Source organism: Pundamilia nyererei, unplaced genomic scaffold, assembly GCF_000239375.1.
Source record: "Pundamilia nyererei isolate P.nyererei 1_Seehausen unplaced genomic scaffold, PunNye1.0 scaffold00031, whole genome shotgun sequence".
In the NCBI taxonomy this organism is placed as follows: Eukaryota; Metazoa; Chordata; class Actinopteri; order Cichliformes; family Cichlidae; genus Pundamilia; species Pundamilia nyererei.
Window position 1 is genome coordinate 3,197,775 of NW_005187432.1, and position 22,703 is coordinate 3,220,477.

The 22,703-nt window shown below is 39.5% G+C and overlaps 1 protein-coding gene across 1 annotated transcript in view; it reads right to left on the reverse strand.

Annotated features, from left to right (window-relative positions):
- Positions 1-507: 507 nt before the first annotated feature.
- Positions 508-22,703, reverse strand: part of LOC102192005 (guanine nucleotide exchange factor VAV3-like) — a 49,725-nt gene continuing 27,529 nt past the window's right edge. The window contains exons 15-25 of the mRNA XM_013909772.1: positions 22,156-22,247; positions 20,725-20,768; positions 19,720-19,744; positions 18,207-18,337; positions 14,485-14,550; positions 14,220-14,254; positions 13,962-14,078; positions 8,944-9,031; positions 8,312-8,441; positions 2,247-2,395; positions 508-1,632 (exon numbers count right to left, since the gene is read on the reverse strand). Coding sequence (XP_013765226.1) covers positions 1,591-1,632; positions 2,247-2,395; positions 8,312-8,441; positions 8,944-9,031; positions 13,962-14,078; positions 14,220-14,254; positions 14,485-14,550; positions 18,207-18,337; positions 19,720-19,744; positions 20,725-20,768; positions 22,156-22,247 — 919 coding nt within the window. The 3' untranslated portion in view covers positions 508-1,590. The remainder of the gene's footprint in view (positions 1,633-2,246; positions 2,396-8,311; positions 8,442-8,943; positions 9,032-13,961; positions 14,079-14,219; positions 14,255-14,484; positions 14,551-18,206; positions 18,338-19,719; positions 19,745-20,724; positions 20,769-22,155; positions 22,248-22,703) is intronic.

Sequence of the window (22,703 nt, forward strand, 5' to 3'; positions counted from 1 at the left end):
TTTTAAAATGTATTTGGCTTTATAATTCCTTTTATGCATACACTTTTTCTCTTTGATGTCTAAAAATGTATGAGTACTGGGCATTATATTTGCTCTAGTGCCATCAAATGGGAACACTGTGAAACCACCTTTTTCACTGTGACAAGTTGCCATATTCATTTGTAGTCTTGAAGGCCAGGAATAACCACGGCTGGAATAGGTTGATATTTTGGGAAATGCTTATAGAGTTCCTTGGTGAGTGTAACAGAGGACTGATAACTCTTGTGTCTTTCCACTAAATATGAACCTGCAGCCACAAGGAGGTTAGCTTAGCTTAGCATAAAGACTGGCTTCAATAACCCAACTTGCTATGGAGATTTCAATACCCACCTACCAGCCCCTCTTAAGTTCTCTAACATCACTCGTCATCACTATGGGTTTGCCAGACAACCCACAGAGACATAAAAAAGTCCCCACTGACAAGAAAGTCCAACACATATACAAGTAAAACCGCACATTGAATGTTTTACAGTTTTGCTTTATTACAAATTGAACAAATGAATTCTAACCTCTCAATAAGTGAGCCTTTATGCCAATGACTGTTTCATACTTTATATTAAACAGACTAAATTCAGACTGGTATTAACCTTCTCATCTAATTTTGCCAAAGGAGCAAATAAGTACATTTCTCAAAATGTCAAACTATAGCTTTTCAGGCTAAACAGATTTTTAATGATTTTCATCAACTCAATGTTTATTGAAGGCTGCACTTAAAGTTGAGGTGATTATTTAAATAAAACAGTATTTAAAAGGACAGGAATCTAATTTGGGAGATGTAGCTTTATCAGTGGCGTCCTATGGCCACATAATCAGCTGTTTCTCTGCAGATGTGCATCACTTCAGCGTCCACAGGTCCACTGACTGACAGATCAGTCCATCATGGTTCCATCCTTTTTCTCCATGTTCCACCCCTTTTTAAAATTAGGGTCAAATTCAAAGTTTGGCAGTTACAGTTTTATCAAAGGTTTGTGTCCACGCAGTTTGGAATGCAAAAAACAAGAATAAAGAGAACTGAACGCAAATATCGACACAGCCATGAGGGCTATAGTGTTCCAGGAAGAGTCAAAAACTTCTCAACACTTTCATTTTAATTTGGTACTTGAGCAGGGCACTATAAGCAGAATCTGTGGTCCAGCTAGATGATTGAGCCTTGCTGACCTCGATACATGACAACAACGAAAGGCAAGACTCATACCAGATGATGGAGTCATCAATAATAAGAGAAGTTGAGTGGGAGAGGAAGGGAAGGGGGAGGGTTATCTAGGCACAGCACATGTACTTCCCAGTGGGCCGCAGGGGCAGACAGGACTCCGTAGAGGTAAGATATGGCATGACGCTCCTGGAATCTGTGATTTGACATTTCTGTGTGAGAGTCTGTCAGAGGACAGGAGAAGATTTTTAAGGGCACTGCCACCTCCTCTTGTGTCCAAGTCTCTGGATTTTTATCAAAGAGAGATATGACTGTGGGCCCAGACAGTGGCAGAGCAGCATGGCGTTCACTGGAGGGTTTCAGCCTGAATGGGTGCTGAATACACGTTCCAACAAGCGAAGTCAGTCCTCCTCTTCCACATAAGTAGAGGGAAACCATCCCACCTAAGAAGAGAAAAGTAGCATCTAGATCAGCATTTCAAATTCAACCAGACCTCCGCTGATCTTGTGAAGAATTCTTCTCCTGTCACAATGTACAGACTGTTATATGTAGTCTTGATCAGGATGGGTCAATAATTCTGACAATTTGGAGGTGAGTACAAGAGATAATTCACTGTTAACTCTAGGATGAGTGGTAACTGTGATACTGTGCCTGCATGGCAGGGTTGGAGAAGTGTGTTCACAAGCAGTGCCATACTCAGATGTGAGCAAATTTAGTGGCGAGTCGTTGTGCATCGAATTGCATAACAACTGATACTTTGGCTAAACAAACCTGGTAAAAAAAATAATAAATTAACTGACGGACGTTTTGTTGTGCCAATGTGACATGTCCCATTAAAACTAAGGAGCTTTTTTCCATTTAACTATGGATGAAGTGGTTCACCCTTCATGACATGCACACTCACAAGCTCCCTGCCAAACACAGCCATTTACTGATTCACCCTTTTTAATTTAATTTTTAATACAAAATATTTGTGAAATGTTTATTTGTTGTCCCACTTTGAAACAAGTAAAAAAAATCCTGCCAGCTGCAAAGAGCAAGTTTGTCAAAGACATACCCTGCCACCGACTACTCCCTTCCACCACCCATTGGGCATCTTGGTGTAGATAGTGATAACGTCTCCCTGTTGCAGAGAAAGCTCCCGCGTGTCTCTGGAGCAGAAGTCGTAGCGTGCAATTGCATAACCCACCACTCTAGGAGAAAAGACTGAAACAGAGAGAGATCTTATATTACTTTTGGACCCATTTACAAAATTTCACCTTATCTTAGACTCTGTGAAAACATCTGCTGACACTGATCCAGCAAGAAATATCACACTTACAGATCAGAGTTACACTCCTCACAAAAATGTAAGCTGAATTTAATATTTAAAGACAAAGTTTACAGATGTACTGCTGTTTTCAGGGTGAGATTAAACTTTCATGCTCACTTACTGTAAGAAAACTAACTAACAAGGATCAAGAGAGAACTTGAGCCAAACTAAATTCAGTTCATCTATATAAAATTATTATGGTTCATTGATTTTTTTCTTTTTTTTTTTAGTACAAAACATATTCCTCACAGGTATTAATCGTAGTAAACTGACTATGTCATTTTGTGAGAATGATAGGGCAGCGATTCTAAAAAGCCTTGACTCATGGGTTTGATTCATGTAAAAGCAAAACCGCAGAGACAGAAATGAGATAATGCTTAAGGTTCGCGGGTGAGAGAGGAGAAATGTATCCGACAGCTCAGCTTGGTGGGTCCGAGCACGCAGCCAGGATGAGAGAACTTGGGTTATCATGGTCATGTGTTCATTTTATTAAAAGTTAAAGGTGAATTCAAGCGATGCATCCAGCACTTATCAGGTTATCCAAGTTTGTTCCTACGCATGCAGGTCAGGGCTCATATCACACGTGAACACGGCTGTGCATAGGTTTGTTTACCTTATCTGTGAAAACACAGATGACACGACTGTGCAGATATGCTGGACGAAAGGAATACATCTATCCTCTCATGCACACAGACATCCAAAGTTAACCCACATCACAACAACTCAGGTGCTCAGTTCCACACACGCATGCTTAAAGTAAGCACAGAGAGAGATCATTTAATTCTTAAATATTCTTAATAAACTAAAATTTTTGCATTCGTGTCTTGCTGGAAACACGAAAATGTGAAAAACCTCCAGTTATTCTGACTCGGGAGCCCTTACTCATTATTTCAAGAGGGTAACCACCACTGTTGGCCTTAAAGTCACAACTTTTAATGGATACTAAAGCTCAATTAACTGTTTTATTGTGTAACATATTTGTCACAGTTCATTAAGTGAAACCATACAAACAAAAGCGCATGTCATCTTTTTAATTAGCTGAATTGATAGTGTTATTGTTGGATGTAGTAAAATGTAAATGCCAGCAATGGTGGCTTTGCAGCTCTTTGCCAGTGGTTTGCTGACATTTCTGCAGTTATCTTGACCAAATGGGAGATATCATAGCCGGCAGAAATTCATAACATCTGTGATATTTAATTTCCAGAAGACTGATGTGAGGGTTTTTCCCCAACGGGGTGACTTATACACTCTGTGTAATTACCAAGGAAAAAAATGCATTATTTAAAAGAGACAAGAAAACAAGACAGCTCATCTTTAGAAATGTGGAAATGTGGACATACAGCGGGGGGGAATTCAAAGAGAGTAGAAAAGCTGTACCTGTACCTGACCAGAAAGGCGAGGAGGAGGGAGGAACAAAGCTGCAGCCGCCAGGAGAAACTACAGAGAAACGAAGCGAGTGATGGGAGGGGGTTCAGGCCGTAGTGGGAGCAAAGAGAGAACATAAGCAAAGTAAACACAAGTTTGACAGAAAGAGAGCGTGTTTGTGTGAGGGTAAAGGAGAGAGAAAGAGTAAAAGTTGTCAAAGTCAAAGTACAAGCAAAAAAGCAAATAAGGTTGGGGATACGCAGTGAGAGAGGAGGGCAAAACAGTGAAACCATCAGACAAATTGTTACTGCCCCGGGCACATGCACAAAATCTTACACAGCACAAACCGCAGTAAGGTGGGTTAAGTGAGTGAGCCTATAATGCGTTTTGATGCCTGAAAGTCAGTATAGGTATGACTTTTTTAAACACTTATATGTTGCTTTTTATGCCTCAGTACCAATTCAGCAAAATGTCAGTAGTAGGCAATGGACCAATATTTAAGACAATTGTGTGCTTTTGACGTAGCAGAAACAAGTCTGAGAAAGTATCATTCCTAATTCAGGATAAAAATGTGGAGACAGGAGCACTACAGTGTGGCAGTCCTACGCAGAACTGCCAAAACTGCCACAGCCATATCAAGACATTACAAGATATTTCACAAAATGCTGTATAAAGTCCTTTATTTGGTTACCACTTCTTCTATAATTGTGGTCCAATCCTAAAAGAGAAAAACTTCAACAAAAATAATCAGAATATATAATTTAGTTTGCTTTGGCATACTAATATAGCAGGATAAAATGAATGATAATGTGTTTTTCACCAAAGGACCTAACCCAGTGAAAATGAAAAATTGATGGGAGACACTTAATTTGGAGATGGTATGAGCAGGACTGCTGGTCTGAATACTAAAGACTATTTGGGTATACAGATGGATCTACTTGTTGTAGGAATTTCTGTAAAGAATCCCTTTGCCTATTAACGTCCATCATTTTTGGTTTACTATGCTGAATAATAAGTCTCGGATGTAAACTTTTGGCTACATAATGTGGCTTTCTTCAACTTTGTGCTGGTTACACTGCATAAAAATCAGCAATAGCAAAATTTTCAGCTTCAGACTAAAAAAGCAGCGGCAGCTTGTGTGTAAGTATACGTCTGAGCAGAAGCACGGTGCTGTGACAAGGCAGCGTCTGGGATTCCACACTGCAAAGCTAAGAGCTCCTGCTCCCATATGAAATCTCACCTGAGCCAGCAGACCCTTATGCTCAGAAAACAACTCCCGTCAGCACAGCAGTATGGTTTCATGCCTTCTCTTTGTACCGTACAGGCAGAGACCAACATGCGTCAAGTGTCTGACCAGAGTTCGCACAACTATTAACATACTAACATAGCATGAGTATTTATACTTTACATGAAAATATTTTTTGATTCTTTTAGACAAGAACATATGTGCATGGACCGTGCACAGGGTGACATGAGTTTCTATTATTTAAAATATGCTATTTATATCAATGTGGGCCAGAGAAATGACCACAAAGCTACAGCAACTGAATACTAGAAACCTTGTGAAAATGTATTGCAGGGCTGATGTATTCGATGTTTTCAGGTGAATGCACAAGTTGAGTATCTTAAAATTCTTTCAATAATTCTGTCATAAATATTTTCAGGACATTATACATCAAATTTAATGATATTGATATAAGATAACAGACTCCGGTGTCCCAGTAAAAGTTAGACAAAATGATTACCCTGACAGACAACACAAGATCATTGCATTGCTAATTAGTTCCCAACTCCAGCTTTCACACACACAGGGAAATGCACTCAGTCAGACTTAATTAAAAATTCTAGCTGGGGTTTTTCCAAGCAAATTACTCCAGAGTTTTGATGGCTTTACAGTAGTTCTGCATCTTGTGATTGTTTACTCAGCCTTGCATTCTATTTTCTTTGCTATGAGGTGTCTGTTTTGAGATTGTTGTTGTTTTGGCATGACATCTGTCTTTCCACAGAGGCTGTTTACCAGACAGAGAATACGGTGCCCACTCTAAGTCTGTCTATGGGGGTGGACGACTTAAGGCAATAATAATCTATCCCAGAATGCAATGAGGCAGCGGCAGGTCTGTCAAGAGTTTTTCAGAGACAGCGGCGCGGTGAATGGCAGCAATGCACAAACATGGCTCTTGCAGAGCTGCTTTGAAGCTTGATGCGCTAGGAGACCGATGCTGACAAAGGAGTGAGAGGGACAAGGATGTAGCAGAATTTTACATCCGAAAAGACACAAAGGGCTAACTTTGACTTTGTTCCTGTGTTCAGTTGCTTGCCTCTGCCACTCTTGCGGCAGCTATGGTTGTTTACACATACACCTTTCTTTAAGTTAAGACAGTTTACCTCCAGCTGCTTCCTGCTCTTTTACATCAGATCATATTTGCAAACTTTTCCCACTTTTGCGGAAACAGTCACGGTCTCTCGGTTGGACCAGGGGTATCCCCCAGGTGTGTGTCAGCAGGCGGCTGTCACAGGTTTTTTTTCCACGGCAAGCCCAAGTAAAATGTCATGTCCTGTCAGGAAAATTGTGAAGCCATCTCAGAGCTGAGCAGAGTGCGGAGTGTGACGTTTGGAGTAGCAGGCTCCTGGTGCTTGCCTCGGGCACTGGGCTCTAACTGGGACCTCGCTTTCCCAAGCCTGGTGAGCTGCAGAGGCTCTTTTATATTTCTCTCACTCGCTGTCTCTGACTCTCTTTTGTGTTTTCCTCTCCTATCTCTCTGACTCCACATCCCTTTGTACTCTTTGCCTCTCTTTGCATCTATTAAGATGCAGTAAGATGTATAGGATGAAAACATACACAGATTAACTTGACGCACAAATGCACACAGAATAAATAACAATTAGAATAGAAGTAGATCACATATAGGTGGCCATGAATGTCACAAAATCAATGGATTTTAATGTTGTTGTTTTTTTCAAAATTAGTCATCTATACCTGTGAGTCATTTACAATGAGGGTAAAATCAACATAACAAGTACAGCTATTAATAGCCAGCGTAAATCATCATCATTATCCAGATTACGTATCCGGATGCATGTTAATACAACGTATCATCTTTTGCACTGCATTCTCTGTCTCGCCTGTTCTCGCCTTCTGCTGCTGTTATTCTCCGTCTCCGGGCTTCCTCCAAATGTCTATCCACATTTTCTACTTCGATTTTCTACTTTCTACTTCTAGTATATGCTTCCTTCTTCACTGAAGACAAACTGAACAAATAATTAGCACAGAATCAATTAATGAAGTCATGTTTTTTATATTCTTCATTTAAAACCTAGATTATACACCACCGCTGATACAGACAAGGACAGCTGGAGAGCCAACTGCTGACTACTTCTTTGAAGTCCGCCACCTGGGGCACATGTGTAGTTGTTGTACTATAATGTAAATTCTCTACGGAGTAGTCTGTGCAGTCACAAAAAGCAGGCAGGCACACTGACGGTCACATGGACCCTCGTGCTCGCTGTCTAATGACGAAATTTACGTCAATGGGACCCAAGCAGACCCTAACAGGCTTACTGAACATACAATCGAAAAAGTTCATGCTGGTTTTTATAGAAAGGTGTCAGAATACAAAGTGCAATGCAGTTTGTTGTGTGCAATGCAGCTTCTTGGTGCTACATACAACAACACACCTTCAGGGGTCTAGTGAAGTCCATACGTCAATGGGTCAGGGCTGTTTTGGCAGCAAAAGGTGGACCAATACAATATTAGGCAGATGGTCATAATGGCATGCCTATTAAATATACCGATCAGGCAGTTAAATCTTAAATGACATGAGAAGACCAACCAAGCAAAAAAAAAAAAAAGAGGTTCGAAGATAAATCTGCTGCTGTCTATGCTATGCTATTCCAAGGGGAATCATGTTAGCTCATTATGCTGAACTAAGTGTTTCTAACATGTCTCAAATGTTAGGAATATGACAGCCTTGGGTATCAAGACAGAGGTATTAGACACTTAAGTGTCTAATAATGAAACAACTGCTTTGTCAGCATGTTTATATATATATATATATAAAGCAAGAGTGTATAGTACACTGACTTGACTGTAATGTAAGAAACTGTGTAGTAGGTGAGAAACTGATTACAGCAAACGGTTTTGGGGTTTAGAGTGTTTTATTGTGTCTATGAGATGGCATGGGAAATATAGACCACTGACTATATCCATCATAAAGACAGGTCTAAACTTCCCAGGGAAAAAAAAAAATACTACTCGCCTTGCTTTATCTGACCTGGTCTGTTGTAGCAAAAGTCTGACCCTCTGGTCCTCCAAACAGGTCAAAACAAACGCTCAGAATATCTTTCAGCTACAACTGGATAAAGCTCTGATCTGAACGTGGAGCTTTTCAGCTTGTCATACAGATACCATCAGGAAAGGAACCTGAATGTTTGCAAAGCAGACTTACCACTCCCGACCTTGGTAATGGCCGTGGGCACGTTTCCATTGGGCTGTTCCCTGTAGGGGTGCTGTAGAGTGGTGTCGAGACTGCTGAAACCCTCCTTTAGAGAGTGCTGTTGGTAGTATTCCACCAAGTCCTGTGTCAACCACACAAGAAAAAGAAATGTACCCAAAGCACCGCTAAGCCATAAAAATACAGACTGTATAGTGCACAAGTCTATAGAAGTGAATGCAAGGACAAGTTGAAAGGTTAGCTGCTCATTATTCTTGACAGTACAAGCAATGCAAATACAGAGAGTATTACAGAGAAAGTGTCCATGGGGCAGCGTACCACAATGTATTTTTTTTTACACCAATGTCAAGTGCAAGCACTGAATACATTTGAATATCAGCTGCTGCGATACAAAGCCACAGCTTTAAAGCATGTCCCTGTGGCTTTCTAAGTGGGTACAAACATGTCAAAATAAACCAGTGGTAGTTATATAATTTTAATTTTAAAAAGTACATTTTTACTTGTATGGAAATTGCATTTTTCTCAAGAGAGGTCTGCAAAAATAGTGGAAAGTAAAAATGATTATGCTTATTAATGCTATAGCAGATTGTAGGCTGCAAAAATCCATAGAAAGATAAAGCCATTACCAGCACAGTTTTGAACACCCGACTCTCGGCGATGTAAAAGCCACCATCCTTGGTCAGAATCTTAATGTGCTTGACTTTATCATTGAACCTGTGGAGGATGAATAAGACATGGGTTGTTAATCAAGTAGACATGCTTCTGCATCAGTCCAGTCTCTATGATGAACTGTCACTAAGGTCTGTCTGTGCTGAGAGTTGGTTACTATGCTGAGCCAATTTCTATCTCTTACCAAAGCACCGTATAGTCAAAATTATGCTAGAATTAGACTGATCCTTTTATTATAATTCACAAAAAATGTAGAAAAACTAAAAAATGAAGCCAGGGGCTTTGTTCGGTGCTGGCTTTGTTCAGTGCTGCCAAAAACATGTTGCCTACCCCAGCTTTAAATACATTAGCTGACACAACAGTGTCACAACTGTGCTCAGGGTTAGACAACAGTAATTATTTTACTCATAAATTATACTCCGTAACAGTTTCTAATCAGCCAGTCACAAATAGACAGAATAACAAGAGTGTCAGCTTTTGACAGCCACCATAATACCAAAGTACAGCGTGCCCTCTTTTTACTAAGGAATGTGAATTCTGCAATAGAGTTGCCTAATTACTGCTGCTGATTGTATGGACTTGGTGTGTTTGCCACACTGAAAGTACAATTGCATTACAACCAAATGTAAAACATAACAGTTGCAATTGAGTGATATTGTGGATTAAACGACTAAATCATCACTCAGTGCTGTGCAAAAGTCTTGAGCCATCTCTCATTTCTTTATATTTTTCAACAGCTGTCCAAGGTTCATTCATTCATTCATTTTCAGTGCAGTCTTTGAACCTGACCGCTTTCAGAGGAATGCTTTTTGTTTGTATATTTTTTACTACGTCATATAACATTGAATCTTAGTTGAAGAGCAGCTGTTAAGAAGCATTTCCTAATTAAAGGAAACAGGCTAAAGTATGGCAAATTACACAGGAACTGGACTGAAAAATCACTGGCCAGGTCTTATGGACTGATGAATCAAAACTTTACATTTTTGCTGCATAGTTATCATACAGTATGTACTGAAAAGAGTACGACAGAGGACAAATGCTACAGTCATGGCTTGGAGTTGCACTTAAGTCAAATTTTGATGATCTTGACAAAAGTGATGAAATTATAAATGTAGAAACTATTGTCAGATTTTGATTCGGTGTGTAATACCATCTGGAAAGTATCTGATTGATAAACTTCTAGCATGACAATAACCCCGAACACACTGCCAATGCAGCAAAAGAAGACCTGGATAGAAAAAACAAACAATTGAATGTGATCTGCCACGGATTGGGCTCCCCGGGGCTAGGACCTCAACATTAATGTGATGTAAAAAGAAGAAGAAGAGCTTTAAATGTCCTTCAAGAGGCATGGACAACTATTCCTGGAGACTACTTAAAGAATATACAAGAAAGCCTGCCTATGATAGTTCAGGCTTTGTTGAAGAATAAGTGTGGTCTCTAGCTTGTTAAAATTGGACAAACCTTTTTTTTGCCTTGGAGACTGTATTCCCATGTATGTTTGCAAACGTTTCAATAAAACACTGCATCTATTTGAGATTATAATACTATATATAGTTCTATGTTTTAATGTAGGAGTGTTTGAAGTGGTAGTGAAAGTAAGTTGGGAGTTTGAGCCATTTCCTATAGTGTGCTGTATCTAACATGTCCTTGATATACGAAGACAAACTGAAAATCTCTCAGTGCAGTGTATAGCCAATGAAAAGAATATTTTCAAGTTGCATGTACGACTATATAGATGTACTGAATGTATGACTGTACTGTAAGTAACATGTTACTGATTTGCAGTCATAGGGTGCCTAACACACAGAGACAGATAACCCCTGTTTGGTGAAGGCAAGATGTTTCCTTCCCTCCTAAAGGCTCCCAAGGTGTTACACACATGCAAACAGCATTCAGCACACACAAACTGACCGCTTGTAGTGTTTGACACCAGACAGTTCCAGTTGATTAGTAGCAGCTCTCTGTGTAAAGCTCCATTATCTCAAATGGCCATCCTGATAATGATCTTAAGCATTGAGACAGGCAATTAGGATTGGAGTGTTCAGAAACCGGCCCTGTACATCAAAGCTTTGAATGAGGAACGGTATGAGTCCACCAAACCAAATGGGCTGGAATGGTGTGTCACAGTCTGAATAGTCTTAACATCCAAACACTATTTCAGAGTGCACCCTCACTTGTTATAATCTCTTGGAGCCATCATGGCAGGTCAGAGGGACTCGATAGTCCTTTCTTTTTTAACAGAGTGAACAAGCTTTGATGTGCCCTGAAACGTATTCACTAGTTAAATGGGCAGGGCTGTATTTGAAAAGAGGAGTACGCAGGCACTCATCTTGTAGATAAAGCAGTCATTTGTTGAGGCCTTAAGGGAAGTATGTTTTATCTACAACTCAAGTGTGTTTCTAGCCATCTTTTGAAATACACAGACTGATAACTGAAGAGCATCAAACAGTCTGATGCAACGCTATCAAGTTTTCGTTGAATATACGTCTGAGACAGATGGTGAAATAGACTATTCGATTCCCCCTCTTTCCCATGCTATATTCAGTTGAATAGCTGTCATACAATAACAAAAATGAACTTCTACAAACTTTAGGAATGATGTGCAAATGCCGGACAAGGTCTCCTTCACCAAAAAATGTTTTTAACTAAAACTAGAAAAGTTTTGAGAATTTTGTACTTTAGCAGTGACAATTGAAAAATGTGTCTTTCAAGGAACATTGTTAATCCAACTCTATATTGTCACAATTACAGGCGTTTGAGAATCAGAGTACAAATACAAAATGCAGCTTTTCAATGATGATTTCATTCATTAAGGGGAAAAAGCCATACAAACCTACCTGGTTAAAAATGCAAAAAAGTAATTGCTCCCCTTGTTAAATAATGAAATAACTGTGAATAAATTGGTTGTTTGGAAATCTGAGTTGAATTTCATTAGCCACACCCAGGCCTGGTTACTCCCACACCTGCTGATTCACTTAAATAGAACAGCGTCTCAATAACTGCAAGCCTCGCTTGGCTCAGTTAAAGTTTTTGTGATTCAACAATAACGAAGACGCTGGGGAAAACGGCATTCATGGGAGAGATTCAAGGTAAAACCACTCCACCACGAACCAATATAAACACTAAGGTTCGACTCAAATTTGCTGAAAAACATCTTGATGAGCTACAAGACTTTTGGGAAAATATTCTATGGACTGATGAGACAAAAGTTTAACTTTGGAAAGTTTGGGTCCCATTACATCTGGTATAACACTAATACAGCATTTATTAAAAACAATGTTATGCCAATAGTCTAACATGGTGGTTATGTGATGGTCTATGGCTGCTTTGCTGCTTTAGGACTGACACAACTTGCTTTAATTACTTAAACCATGAATTCCACTCTCTAACACAAAATCCTGAATGACAATGTCCGGCCATCAGTTTGTGCCTTGAAGCTCTGGCGCACTTGAGTTATGCAGCAGGACAATGATTCAAAGCACACCAGCAAGTTGACTTTTGAATGGCAAAAATAAAAGAATTGAGGTTTTGGAGTGGCCAGACTTAAATCAGATTGAAAGTCTTTGTTTTGATGTTAAACAGGCCGTTCATGTTCAAAAACTCTGCAGTGTGACTGGATTAAAACGAATGTGCAGAGAAGAGTGGGCCAAAATTCCTCCACAGTGATGTGAAAGACTCATTGCCAGATATCGCAAACACTTGATTCCAGATTGTGCCACCCTCTGCAAATTTAGTGGATAATTACTTTTTCACATAGGGGCAGATAGATTTGGATGGCTTTATTCTGTTACAACATGAAATCATCATTTTGAAAGCTTTATTTTGTATTTACTCATTTATCTATCTCCAGTACTATATTTCTAAGTACTGCAAGTACTATATTTCTAATTAAGAGACCAGTAAGCTCTAACTTGACCTTATTTTATTATATAAATTTATAATTATATAACTAGAGAAGGGCCAAGTCCTTATAGAAAAGTTGTAAAATAAACCACAACAATGGCAAATGCAGTTTAGCGTAACCTTGAATAATAACTGTTGCATGAAATAAACTGATGAAATTTAACCCACAAACGCACTAAAGTGCAAAATTAAGTAACTGTGTAAAACCATAACAAGATGCATCCCTGGATCCATTTCAGCGAGAGACAGCGTTATAGAAAAATCCCCCAGGACGAAACTCTTCGGTTTTTAACCAACAAAGCAACAACAGGATTTAATGAATTCAGTTTTATTTCTTCACGCCTGTAGAGCAAACGGCGGCACTTTTTGCTGGGTGAAGGATTTTTTTTCACTGTGAAAATGAATTTTTAATTTGTTGGATGCTTGTGTCAAGAATAGTGAAATTTTTTCGTTGATAAGATGGTCTCTTAGGAAATTAGCTACCTCAACAGTCAGCACTGATGCATTTACATACTAGGAGGGCTGGGAACAGTATATTTTCTCCCAACTATTTTGTCAACATTTAGAAGCTTGTTAGAAAATTAGGCTGAAAGCAGACACTTCAAAACTTGGACCAAATAGGTTTATATTGCTAGAACAAACCCTAAGAAATGTTTCTTTTCTCATTTTAGACCTTTAGAAGCGACACTGCTTTTCCAAACGTTTGCACTTCAGTATAAACTGTGACTCATTACACCAGACATGATTTTTTTTTGTCAATCTTCAGTTACTAGATGCTGCTGTCACTACAACTTATTTTGCAGTGACGACTGGAACACAGCATGATCTCCTTCTGCTGCAGCCCATCCACTTCAACATTTGATGAATTGTTTGTTTTCTGAGTTATTTGCATGTGGGCATTTTGTTTTCTTGAATTATTCCCACCATCCGTCTCTCGCAAGAAGGTGTTTTTGCCCACAAGACTTGTGCTGACTGCATGTGTTGTGTTTATTTCATTTTTATTTTGATTTTTTTGGTAAAAGAGTGAAAAATGTCGGAGAAAATAAATAGAAAGCAAGATGTCACTTACTTTATGCTGATTGCATATTCAGTGCACTCTTTACTCCTGTGCCGAATCAGATACGTGCTGTTTTCCCGGTCCAAGAGGGCGACCTCAGCTTGGCATCTTTCCATAGGCCCTGCAAACCTCAACATCCATAAACAGCTACTGTAATTGCACTGATCCACTCACAATGCATTGTCATAGACAATGTATAGCCAACATTATCTATAATCTGGAGTAAGAATGAACTGTGGCCATCCTTAGACATTTATTTTTGCCACTTACCAGAGCTGGGCAGAATAATCGACAGGTTTTGGAACCTGGCATAGAAAAATAATTGTGGTTATTTTGAGTTTTGATTGAGTCAGATCAGAAGGTAGAGGTCATTTATGTGATATTCAAGGCATATCTAATAGCTAAAATCCATCTTCTACAGTGAGAAAACTGCAATATAAAAGCACTACATTCTTCTGCCAAAACATCAATACACTGAATGCATTGTAATGATACTAAATTTGTCTTATTGATTACAATAAACATGCACACTTACACACGGGCAAGGCCTCACAGCATCGCTTGGAAAGAAGCCAATCTTGCTTGTAGCCAGATTTTTGCCCTGCAAAGGCAACCGCTTGTTAATCGCATTATATTTGTCTGGGAGCAACTGCACCTCTCTCTCTCTCCTTCTCTTCCTTTTCTCTTCCCCTCCCACTCTTGCCTCAATAAATCCTCAGCAATTAGCACACAACAAGCACTGCATCTAATTTGTAGCCCGAGTTAATTATGGTTCAAACTCTGCCGGCAGTTAGATTTGTACTGCATCAAAACAAGAGCCTCGTTTAACACTAAATAATGGATCTTATTCTGGTCTTTGAATATCCAAACAGCGTGAGCTCTTGGGTTAAAGACTCACAATTGCATTTTAGCTAACCCGCCTGAAGCAACAGGCTTTATGTGAAATCATTAATTCCTCCAGCAAACATGGAGTAACAGACTTTTGTTCTCCAGTTAAATAAACCAATTTAGTCAAACAAATTACTTCTTGTTGTTTTTTTTTTTTACATAGACTTGTCTCTACTTGGATTGTTTAGTTTATTGTATAACCTTGTTTCTCTATTATGTACATTGTCTGGCAGACAGTAATAAGAATATGCATCAGCATTAAGCTGAAGATAATCTGAGTTTCCAGTTCCAAGTTAGAGGTCAATTTGAAGTCCATTGAGCCAATCTGAGAAGACGTTGAGTGGTGAAGGCATGTGGAGCTCTTCATTCGCCTTCCTGCCCCATTTATGCTTTCCTACTCACTCCTCCTTATTAGAGTATAAAATGCTTTTTGGGACCGTGCAAGCCCCGAAAGTAACTAGATTGGAAAGCAAATCTTTACCCATCTCTATGATTCATTCTGTGTAATAACATTTCATCAAAGGTTTTTTGAGAGCCCTTCTCTATTTGTTATGCTTTCGATAAGCGTATGATAAAGATTAAACTTATTACTCTGTTGGCATAAACAGGCAGGAGCCAAGGGATCAAATGAAATTACAGTGATTGATTGTATTGTTCTGCCAGTGGGATGGGGGATAATTGCCTTCTGGGTAACAGGGGATATGAATTCTCAATGTTCTGTAATTCCATCCTCTGGCGCCACTGGGGACATTGGAGATTAAAGATACCCTGTGGAGTTTTCATTGTAAGCAAACATGACTTTGTTAGGATTCAGGATTTCTTTCCAAAATGTAGTGTGTGACTGTAAGACCTCACAAACTTACTGAAAACAAAACCTTCTATTCCTTCTTTTATTATAGGTATCACAGACCTCTTCTTCAAATGTAAAAAGTAACAGAGGCAAAAATAAACATTTTGAGGCTATATAGTTAATAATAACAAGAAGAAGAAGAAGAAGAACAGAATAAAAGGCTGATCGACATAGTGTTGAAATGAATGAGCGTGGTTAACTGATCCTTGCTGCATGCAGAATGCCAGATAACCAGAATGGCCCAGAGGTAAAAGTTCCAGAGGAATTTATCCCATGGAAAACTAGGCCCACATCATTATTCAAAACAACCACCTTTAGCTACAGTAACTCAAAATAATCATTTCTGTGTGACTGATCAGTTTCTCACATTGTTGTGAAAGAATTTTGGTCCATTCTTCTTTACAGTGTTGATTTTGTTCAAGCATTCATTTCATCTGCTCTCCCTTATGTAGCAGGCTTGTCAGAGAAAAACGTTCTCCAAGTGTGACAATATGGTGCATTTTTATGACCGAGCAACAGCCTCAGACATAAACTGGTTCATCCCAAGGACAGAATGCCCAAACACAGGGTAAAAAACAGTTTATGAGCTGAGTGCAGTGAGGAGTGTTTGGACGTCTACATAGCAGAAACCAAACAGGGACTGCACAAATGCATGGCACAACATAAGAAAGCCACCTTAACAGGACAAACTTCAGCTAGGGTGGCCGTAGTTCAGGTGGCAGAGAGGTGACCTCAGAGTAAAGATGGACAAAGATGGACAAAGATGGCAGATGGGTTGAAAGAACAGTAAAAAAGGCCATCTACATCCACTGTGAATGATCAGCATTGAACACAGGTGATGGCTTACGACACCAACTATCAGCCACCTGCAATCCAATTCTGAGATCCCTTCCCAAGTACGTCAACCCCTATTCACACTATGCCTAAGGTGACCTCAATAGCTCATGTGATGCTGGAGTGGGACAATGTCTTACAGTGGTTTCACCTGTCAGCCCCGGTGACAGGAATGACTCGTGCCTTTTTTCACACCTTGGCTCACAGAACACACCTCAGAACCTCCTCCAACCCCTCTTGGATAAGAGGCAAAAAAAACCCTAAAGAAGTCCAGTTTCTTTCTTTTCAATTTCTGAAGGCTGCCAATACCAGGATGCCAATGAATCGACACAGTCCTGATAGATGATAAACTTCCGTAAAAGAATTTCTTGAAACATGCATTCACACCACTTGAAAACTTGTACAGTCATATTACAATAAGGTTGATTACAATAAGGCGGGTGTTGATAAACCTGGAAACTGCTTGTGTAGCCACTTCTCCCTGCTTTCATAGAGTGCTTTAAAAAATTCTGTGTCAGTGCATGTGTGGAAACCAGCTTCATATTTAAACCAATGGAAAAAAAAAATGATACAAACATAACAGGAATCCGCTTATCAAATACTGCTCCACTGTTGGTTATAAAGTCAACAGGACAGCTTTTAGTTAAGCTATTTACATTATCATTATGCAGAGCTCAGGAATACACAAATGTGTTTTATCAGATAATTCCTGTGATTATCCCCTTCCAACATGCAGGGTTACCATGGTAGCAAACAATGCAGTGCCATCAGGTCTGTGGCATGACATTCTGGTCGCTGCTCTATCAGCTTACATGAAGTCTCATGGCATTCATGTCCTCACCCTCCACTATGTGCTCTGTCACAACAGAGAGAAACATGAAGCACAGGAAATCGGGCTAACTGCCTACTTCCAGCTGCGCTGTTGGCAAAGACTGCAGTACGATTGGACCTGTACCAGAGGAGAAGGATGAGGCTTTAGCACCAAAATAAAGCAGAGTGAGAAAAAGCTAAGGAGGCTGCCGGAAGACCCCAGATAAATCGCCATCCCTTCAAAAATAGAAAAGGTCAAATGCTCTCAACCGCTGGCTGACCTCGTGAGATGGTTGTTAATGTGCCGGTCCCCGAGGTTGCACACCACCATTAGAACGTCCTCCAGAGCCTGAGCTGTATGCCGTTTTATTGTTTCGCCGTGGCAGTCAATTAATCAACTGGAGCCACTAATTGGTTAGATCATCTGATGTAGCCTCTAATTCAATCTAAAGAGTGAAAGAACAGCCAAATAACCCGTTTGTAATGTAACAGGGGTCCAGTGAAGCTCATACAAATCTTCAGCTGATATTTTTAATTGGAGCTGACCTCATCATACTGTCACATTTGCGGCTCACCTGATAGGACACCCGATGTGATGAACAACAACAATGCAATTAGTGATTTATAGCAAACGGCGGCCAAAGGGAGATAAATTGTTGAAGTCACCACATTAATCTACATTTTTGAAAGCTTTTCTGTCACTTAACGGAGTCATCCAGCATTAAAGGAAGATGTAACATACAGCACAGATTCAAAGTCATGACAGTGCAAAGACATTGCGTGCACCACACCAAACCTAGTCAGCCATAACATGTTACTTTTTCATAGAGTCACAGATGTTGAGATAAAACAAGGTTGAGCTGAGTGACACGCACCTGCCACCAAGAGCTGTGCAAGTCGGCAAACATCAGTTCAATGATATCCCCCACGTGAATACTCAGTGGGGGCGCACACTGAGAAGAGGGGATGCCACTGTAGTCTCTGATCACAACCATCCTGGGCAAACCTAGCAGACAGGGAGCGTAAAGACATTAACACTCAAAATTAGAAACATTTTGTGTGACTTTTTTGAGCAACATAGAGAACTAATACATTGTGATTATTCATTTTATTTAAGGGATATAAATAGTGCAGCTACATGACCGAGAAATGTCATGAAAAAGGTGCTTTTGGTTGATTGCTCAACAAGCAGACCTGGGCTATGCAGTGAAAGATATGAGAAAATACACCTTTTTTTGGGGGAAATTCAAGTGAACCACCCATTCCATCATTTTATCCACTTTCACCACTAAAATGCCCAAAATAAATTTCCTGTATTCTTCTTACCCTGAAGGTTTAAGCACATTCTCTAACCTGATGTGTAACAGGTACATAACTACACAATTGATGACAGTGGATTCTGTCAATTTTGATAACAGCCTAAACCATCATACTGTCACTATTCTCAAAAGCAACAATTTGCCATTGCAGGAAATTCATCTCTTTGATTCCTGAATGGCTCAGTACCAATCTTTCCACGGCATGGCAGACAAATACAGCCATGAGCACGGGGCTAAGGCTAAGACTAAATACCCCTGCCAACTTAAAAGACACAGCCACTTACTCTCTCCTGACTCACACATCTAGACTTCTCAGTCGCATCTCCCTTCCAGCCACAACTGCCTTGCAAACCAGCCTGGGGAAACTATTAGCTGGCTCTGACCTCAGATGAATGGAATATCTCACATTCATGTTTTTAATAAGAACAATAAGCACAAATGTCTTTCTCATAAAGGCCCTTATGGAAATTGATTTATCACAAAGGCACAGCTCAGCAGTTGAGGCTGAGGCATATAGACTGCTGGAAGTGTTTTTCTGCCGACATTTCTCCTGCCATGGTTCTCATAATGATTCCACCCACACCAATTCATCTCGGTGCTGTCTAGAGTTTAAGCATCACGGCATGAAGTGAGAAAGAGGTTTCTGTGGTCTGGTTAAGGATTTCTTCTGCATTCTATTATTCATTGGTTATTCTTGCTTAAGTATATTTGTCAAGAGGAAACTGTTGCTGTTCATTACCTCCCTTTAAACACTGCATGCATGTGAGCAAAAGAGATTTGAGTATTTGTGCAGAAGTGCATTTCTAAGGAAGAATCTTGAGGATTTTTTGTGGCCAAAAAAAGAAGCATTTCAGTTGAGTAATATGTGATCAAAAGCGAATCACAGCATTGAAGGGTTAGCTTTAAACCACCCTCTATCTGTTACAAAACTCACTCTGGCCTGTGACTAACCATCTCCTTTTCATCCTGTCTGCGTTTCTGTTTTGCTACAGAAGTGAGATGAAAGAAGCTTAAGAGGTACCACGTAAAGCCCTTAGCAGGTTCACAAAAGTGGTCAAGCCATACTGACCTGGGTCCGCTGGTGTTGTGTTGTCCTGTGAATGGAAAGAGAAAGCAAGATGCAAGAGAGAGAAAAGAGCATGAAACCAAGAAAGGAAGAAAGAAATATGGAGGAAGGAAAAGATTGATAAATATAGAGGTAGAGGTTTCTTACTCCCTGTGTAGGATCAGCCTGACCTGCACAGTGAGTCACATTCTTAATACATCATTCTGTGAGTGTTCTATTTTTAAGGTGGTTAGTTAAACAATATGAAAAGTTAAAGACGGAAATCAAGAGTAAATTGTCAAGGTTTCATCTTTTTAGTATAATAACCAAATAAAAACTGTAAAAGACATAAATATTGTATTATTTTATCCTTGTTATGACTACAATAGATTGTCTGCAAATTATGTGGACACAATGTCTTTATTCTGCAATTGCAGTTGAAGAAGGAGAATGAAACTTGGCCATTTAAGGATATTTTTGAGGATTTTCTGCATAAACAGTTGGCTGTTACGTGCCACAGATTTAGCTATGGACTCCTATACTTCTTAATTGAGGCTCTGTTTCAAAGTTGACACATAAAGACTGCCATCTAAATAGTCAATAAAGACTAAACTGGCGAGATACACCAGCTGCTGTGATTGGACAGCTGTTACATGCTAGTGCTCTGCCTTGTATTTCATTCAAATTGTAGGCGCTACACTCTGTACAAGTCTTTCAATTAAGGAGAGTCTTTAAATCAGTGTAATGTTGCTGCAAGACGAGGAACAATAAAATTACCACTTAAGCAAAGTTTTCAAAAGGGAGTTGACATTTGTATACCAACATCTTTTATCAACTTAACAAGTGTAAACTGTTCACTAGTATGACCAACTCACTGGAATATCAGTTTACATGGGCACAAAATCATTCCTCACTTATATCTGTCCATAGATGAGAGTGCTTTTGTGCTCGGCACTACAGTTCATCTGTCTCCATAATTATGTTAGCTTAAGTGTCTAAGTCACAGAAGAGAAACAGACCGGGTCTTACCTTGGGTCTCAACTTGACAGGCTCTGCAGTGAGGTGAAGAACAGCTACAGTGAGAGGAATACAATATGAGTGCGTGGTGGCTTTCTGACATGCAACCTCAGCTGTCAACCTCTGCTAGCCCTCATCATGCCTCTGAATGCATAAAGACCACAGCACTTCTGTTAAGAAGGCTTGTCAAAGGCCTCAGCTAGCTTTAGCCAGCCTGTGCATTCAAGGAGAGTAAAGAACTCAAACTACAGCACCAGAATGGTGACACAGGCCCACAACTAGACATAGGAATAAGATTCAGCAAGTACTAAATGAAGCAAACAATTATATATGTAATATATATAATTATATGTAATATAAATATTTGTAATTTGCTACTTTGTTTGCTACTTTGCTACTAATACAGAATTTAGATTTTCCTTCAGGGAGAAATAATCCTATTTGTACCTTTTCAGAGGAGTAACAGTGTGTGAAAAACTAAGTACATCGAATTAATCGGTAGCCTTTAGAGCTACCTTTAGCAGCAACAACTTTAAATGACTGGTTTATCTCACATCATTGTGGAGGATTTTTGGCTCCCTGTTGTTCACAGCATTATTTCAGTTCACTGAGATTGTGCATTTCAGTCAGGTTGAGGTCTGCACTTTGACTGGGCCAACTTCATTTCTTATTCAGCCATTCTATTGGAAATCTGCTCATGTTCTGGGGATCATTGTCCTCTTAGATGACCCAGTTTTGGTCATTTCATCATTTTCATCAGCATTATGGCCAAACATCTCCATCTTGTCTGTCCAAAGGATACCGCTCCAGAAGTTACAAACCTAAGCCATGCTGCCATGTTCTTTTTAGAGAAAAGGTGCTTTTTCTTGTCAACTCTCCCAAAGGAGCCATACTCATTTAGTCTTTTCCAATCGTAAAAAGGTGATGTGTCTCTGAAATGTGTCTCTTGGGGTTCTGTTTTGGGTTGGGTTTGTTTTTTCAAAATTTCTCTTGGGTATTAAACGGTCTGATCTTGACCTTGAATTTGCCACTCCTGAGAAGATTGTGGCATTGTGTTAAGACAAAGATGATGAGTTAATGAAGTTCCTTTGATTAGCAGCAACTGGCTTCTACTTTCTCTCTTAATTCTTATAGCAGCAGTTTAGGTGTACTTAGATTTTTCACATGACTGTGAAAATCCACATGGCTGTAAATTTTCTATACAGTTGCAAATCTGGTACGAGTGTTTTATACCAGAAAAAAACTCAAAAGAGTGACCAAACTGTTAAAAGGACTTTCTCTAAGGAGCACAAATGTGCTCAGTCGACTTCATGGGTTTTTTTGCCTTTTAGATGTTTATATTTTGTGTGTTTTTAATCAAAACGGTGGCATGATGGTGATGACAAGGGTCACCCAAAATGTGGGATTGAGCAAAACAATTGGTTTGAGAGGTTTTTCTCTCACCTGTTCTCCCACAGACTCCCAGTCGACCCAGACACTCTTTATGAGCCCCCAGGCCACATTTTAGACAGAGATAACCCTGGTTAAAGATGCCCCTGGAGACAACACAGAATATATTTCATGTACAACAGCGCCCTTATAAGAAACACACTGACATTTAGAATTTGCTCTGAACACCCTCAAGATAAGAGGAATGGTACAGCACGTACCATTCAGCTTTAAAACTGATGATTTCTGTCAAACACTGAGATTCAGTTCAGTATCGTGTTCTTGATAAAATAATACTACTAACAATTAAACTAAGCTCATTTCAAAATAACCTTCTTTTCCTCAGAAAAAGTGACTGAAAGCCAAAATATATAATGGGTCATTCCTTCATGCATTCAATGGAAAAAAGATTTGAAAGTTATCTTAAGAGAGCTATCAGTGAAATAACACATGATGGTTTGCTATCTTTGAGCTATTCATGTAGTTCGAGTTCATGGCAACCCTGTTTCAGGTACACGAGTGTTTGAACTTCATCCCAAAAACATAATCATCTAAAAAAAAAC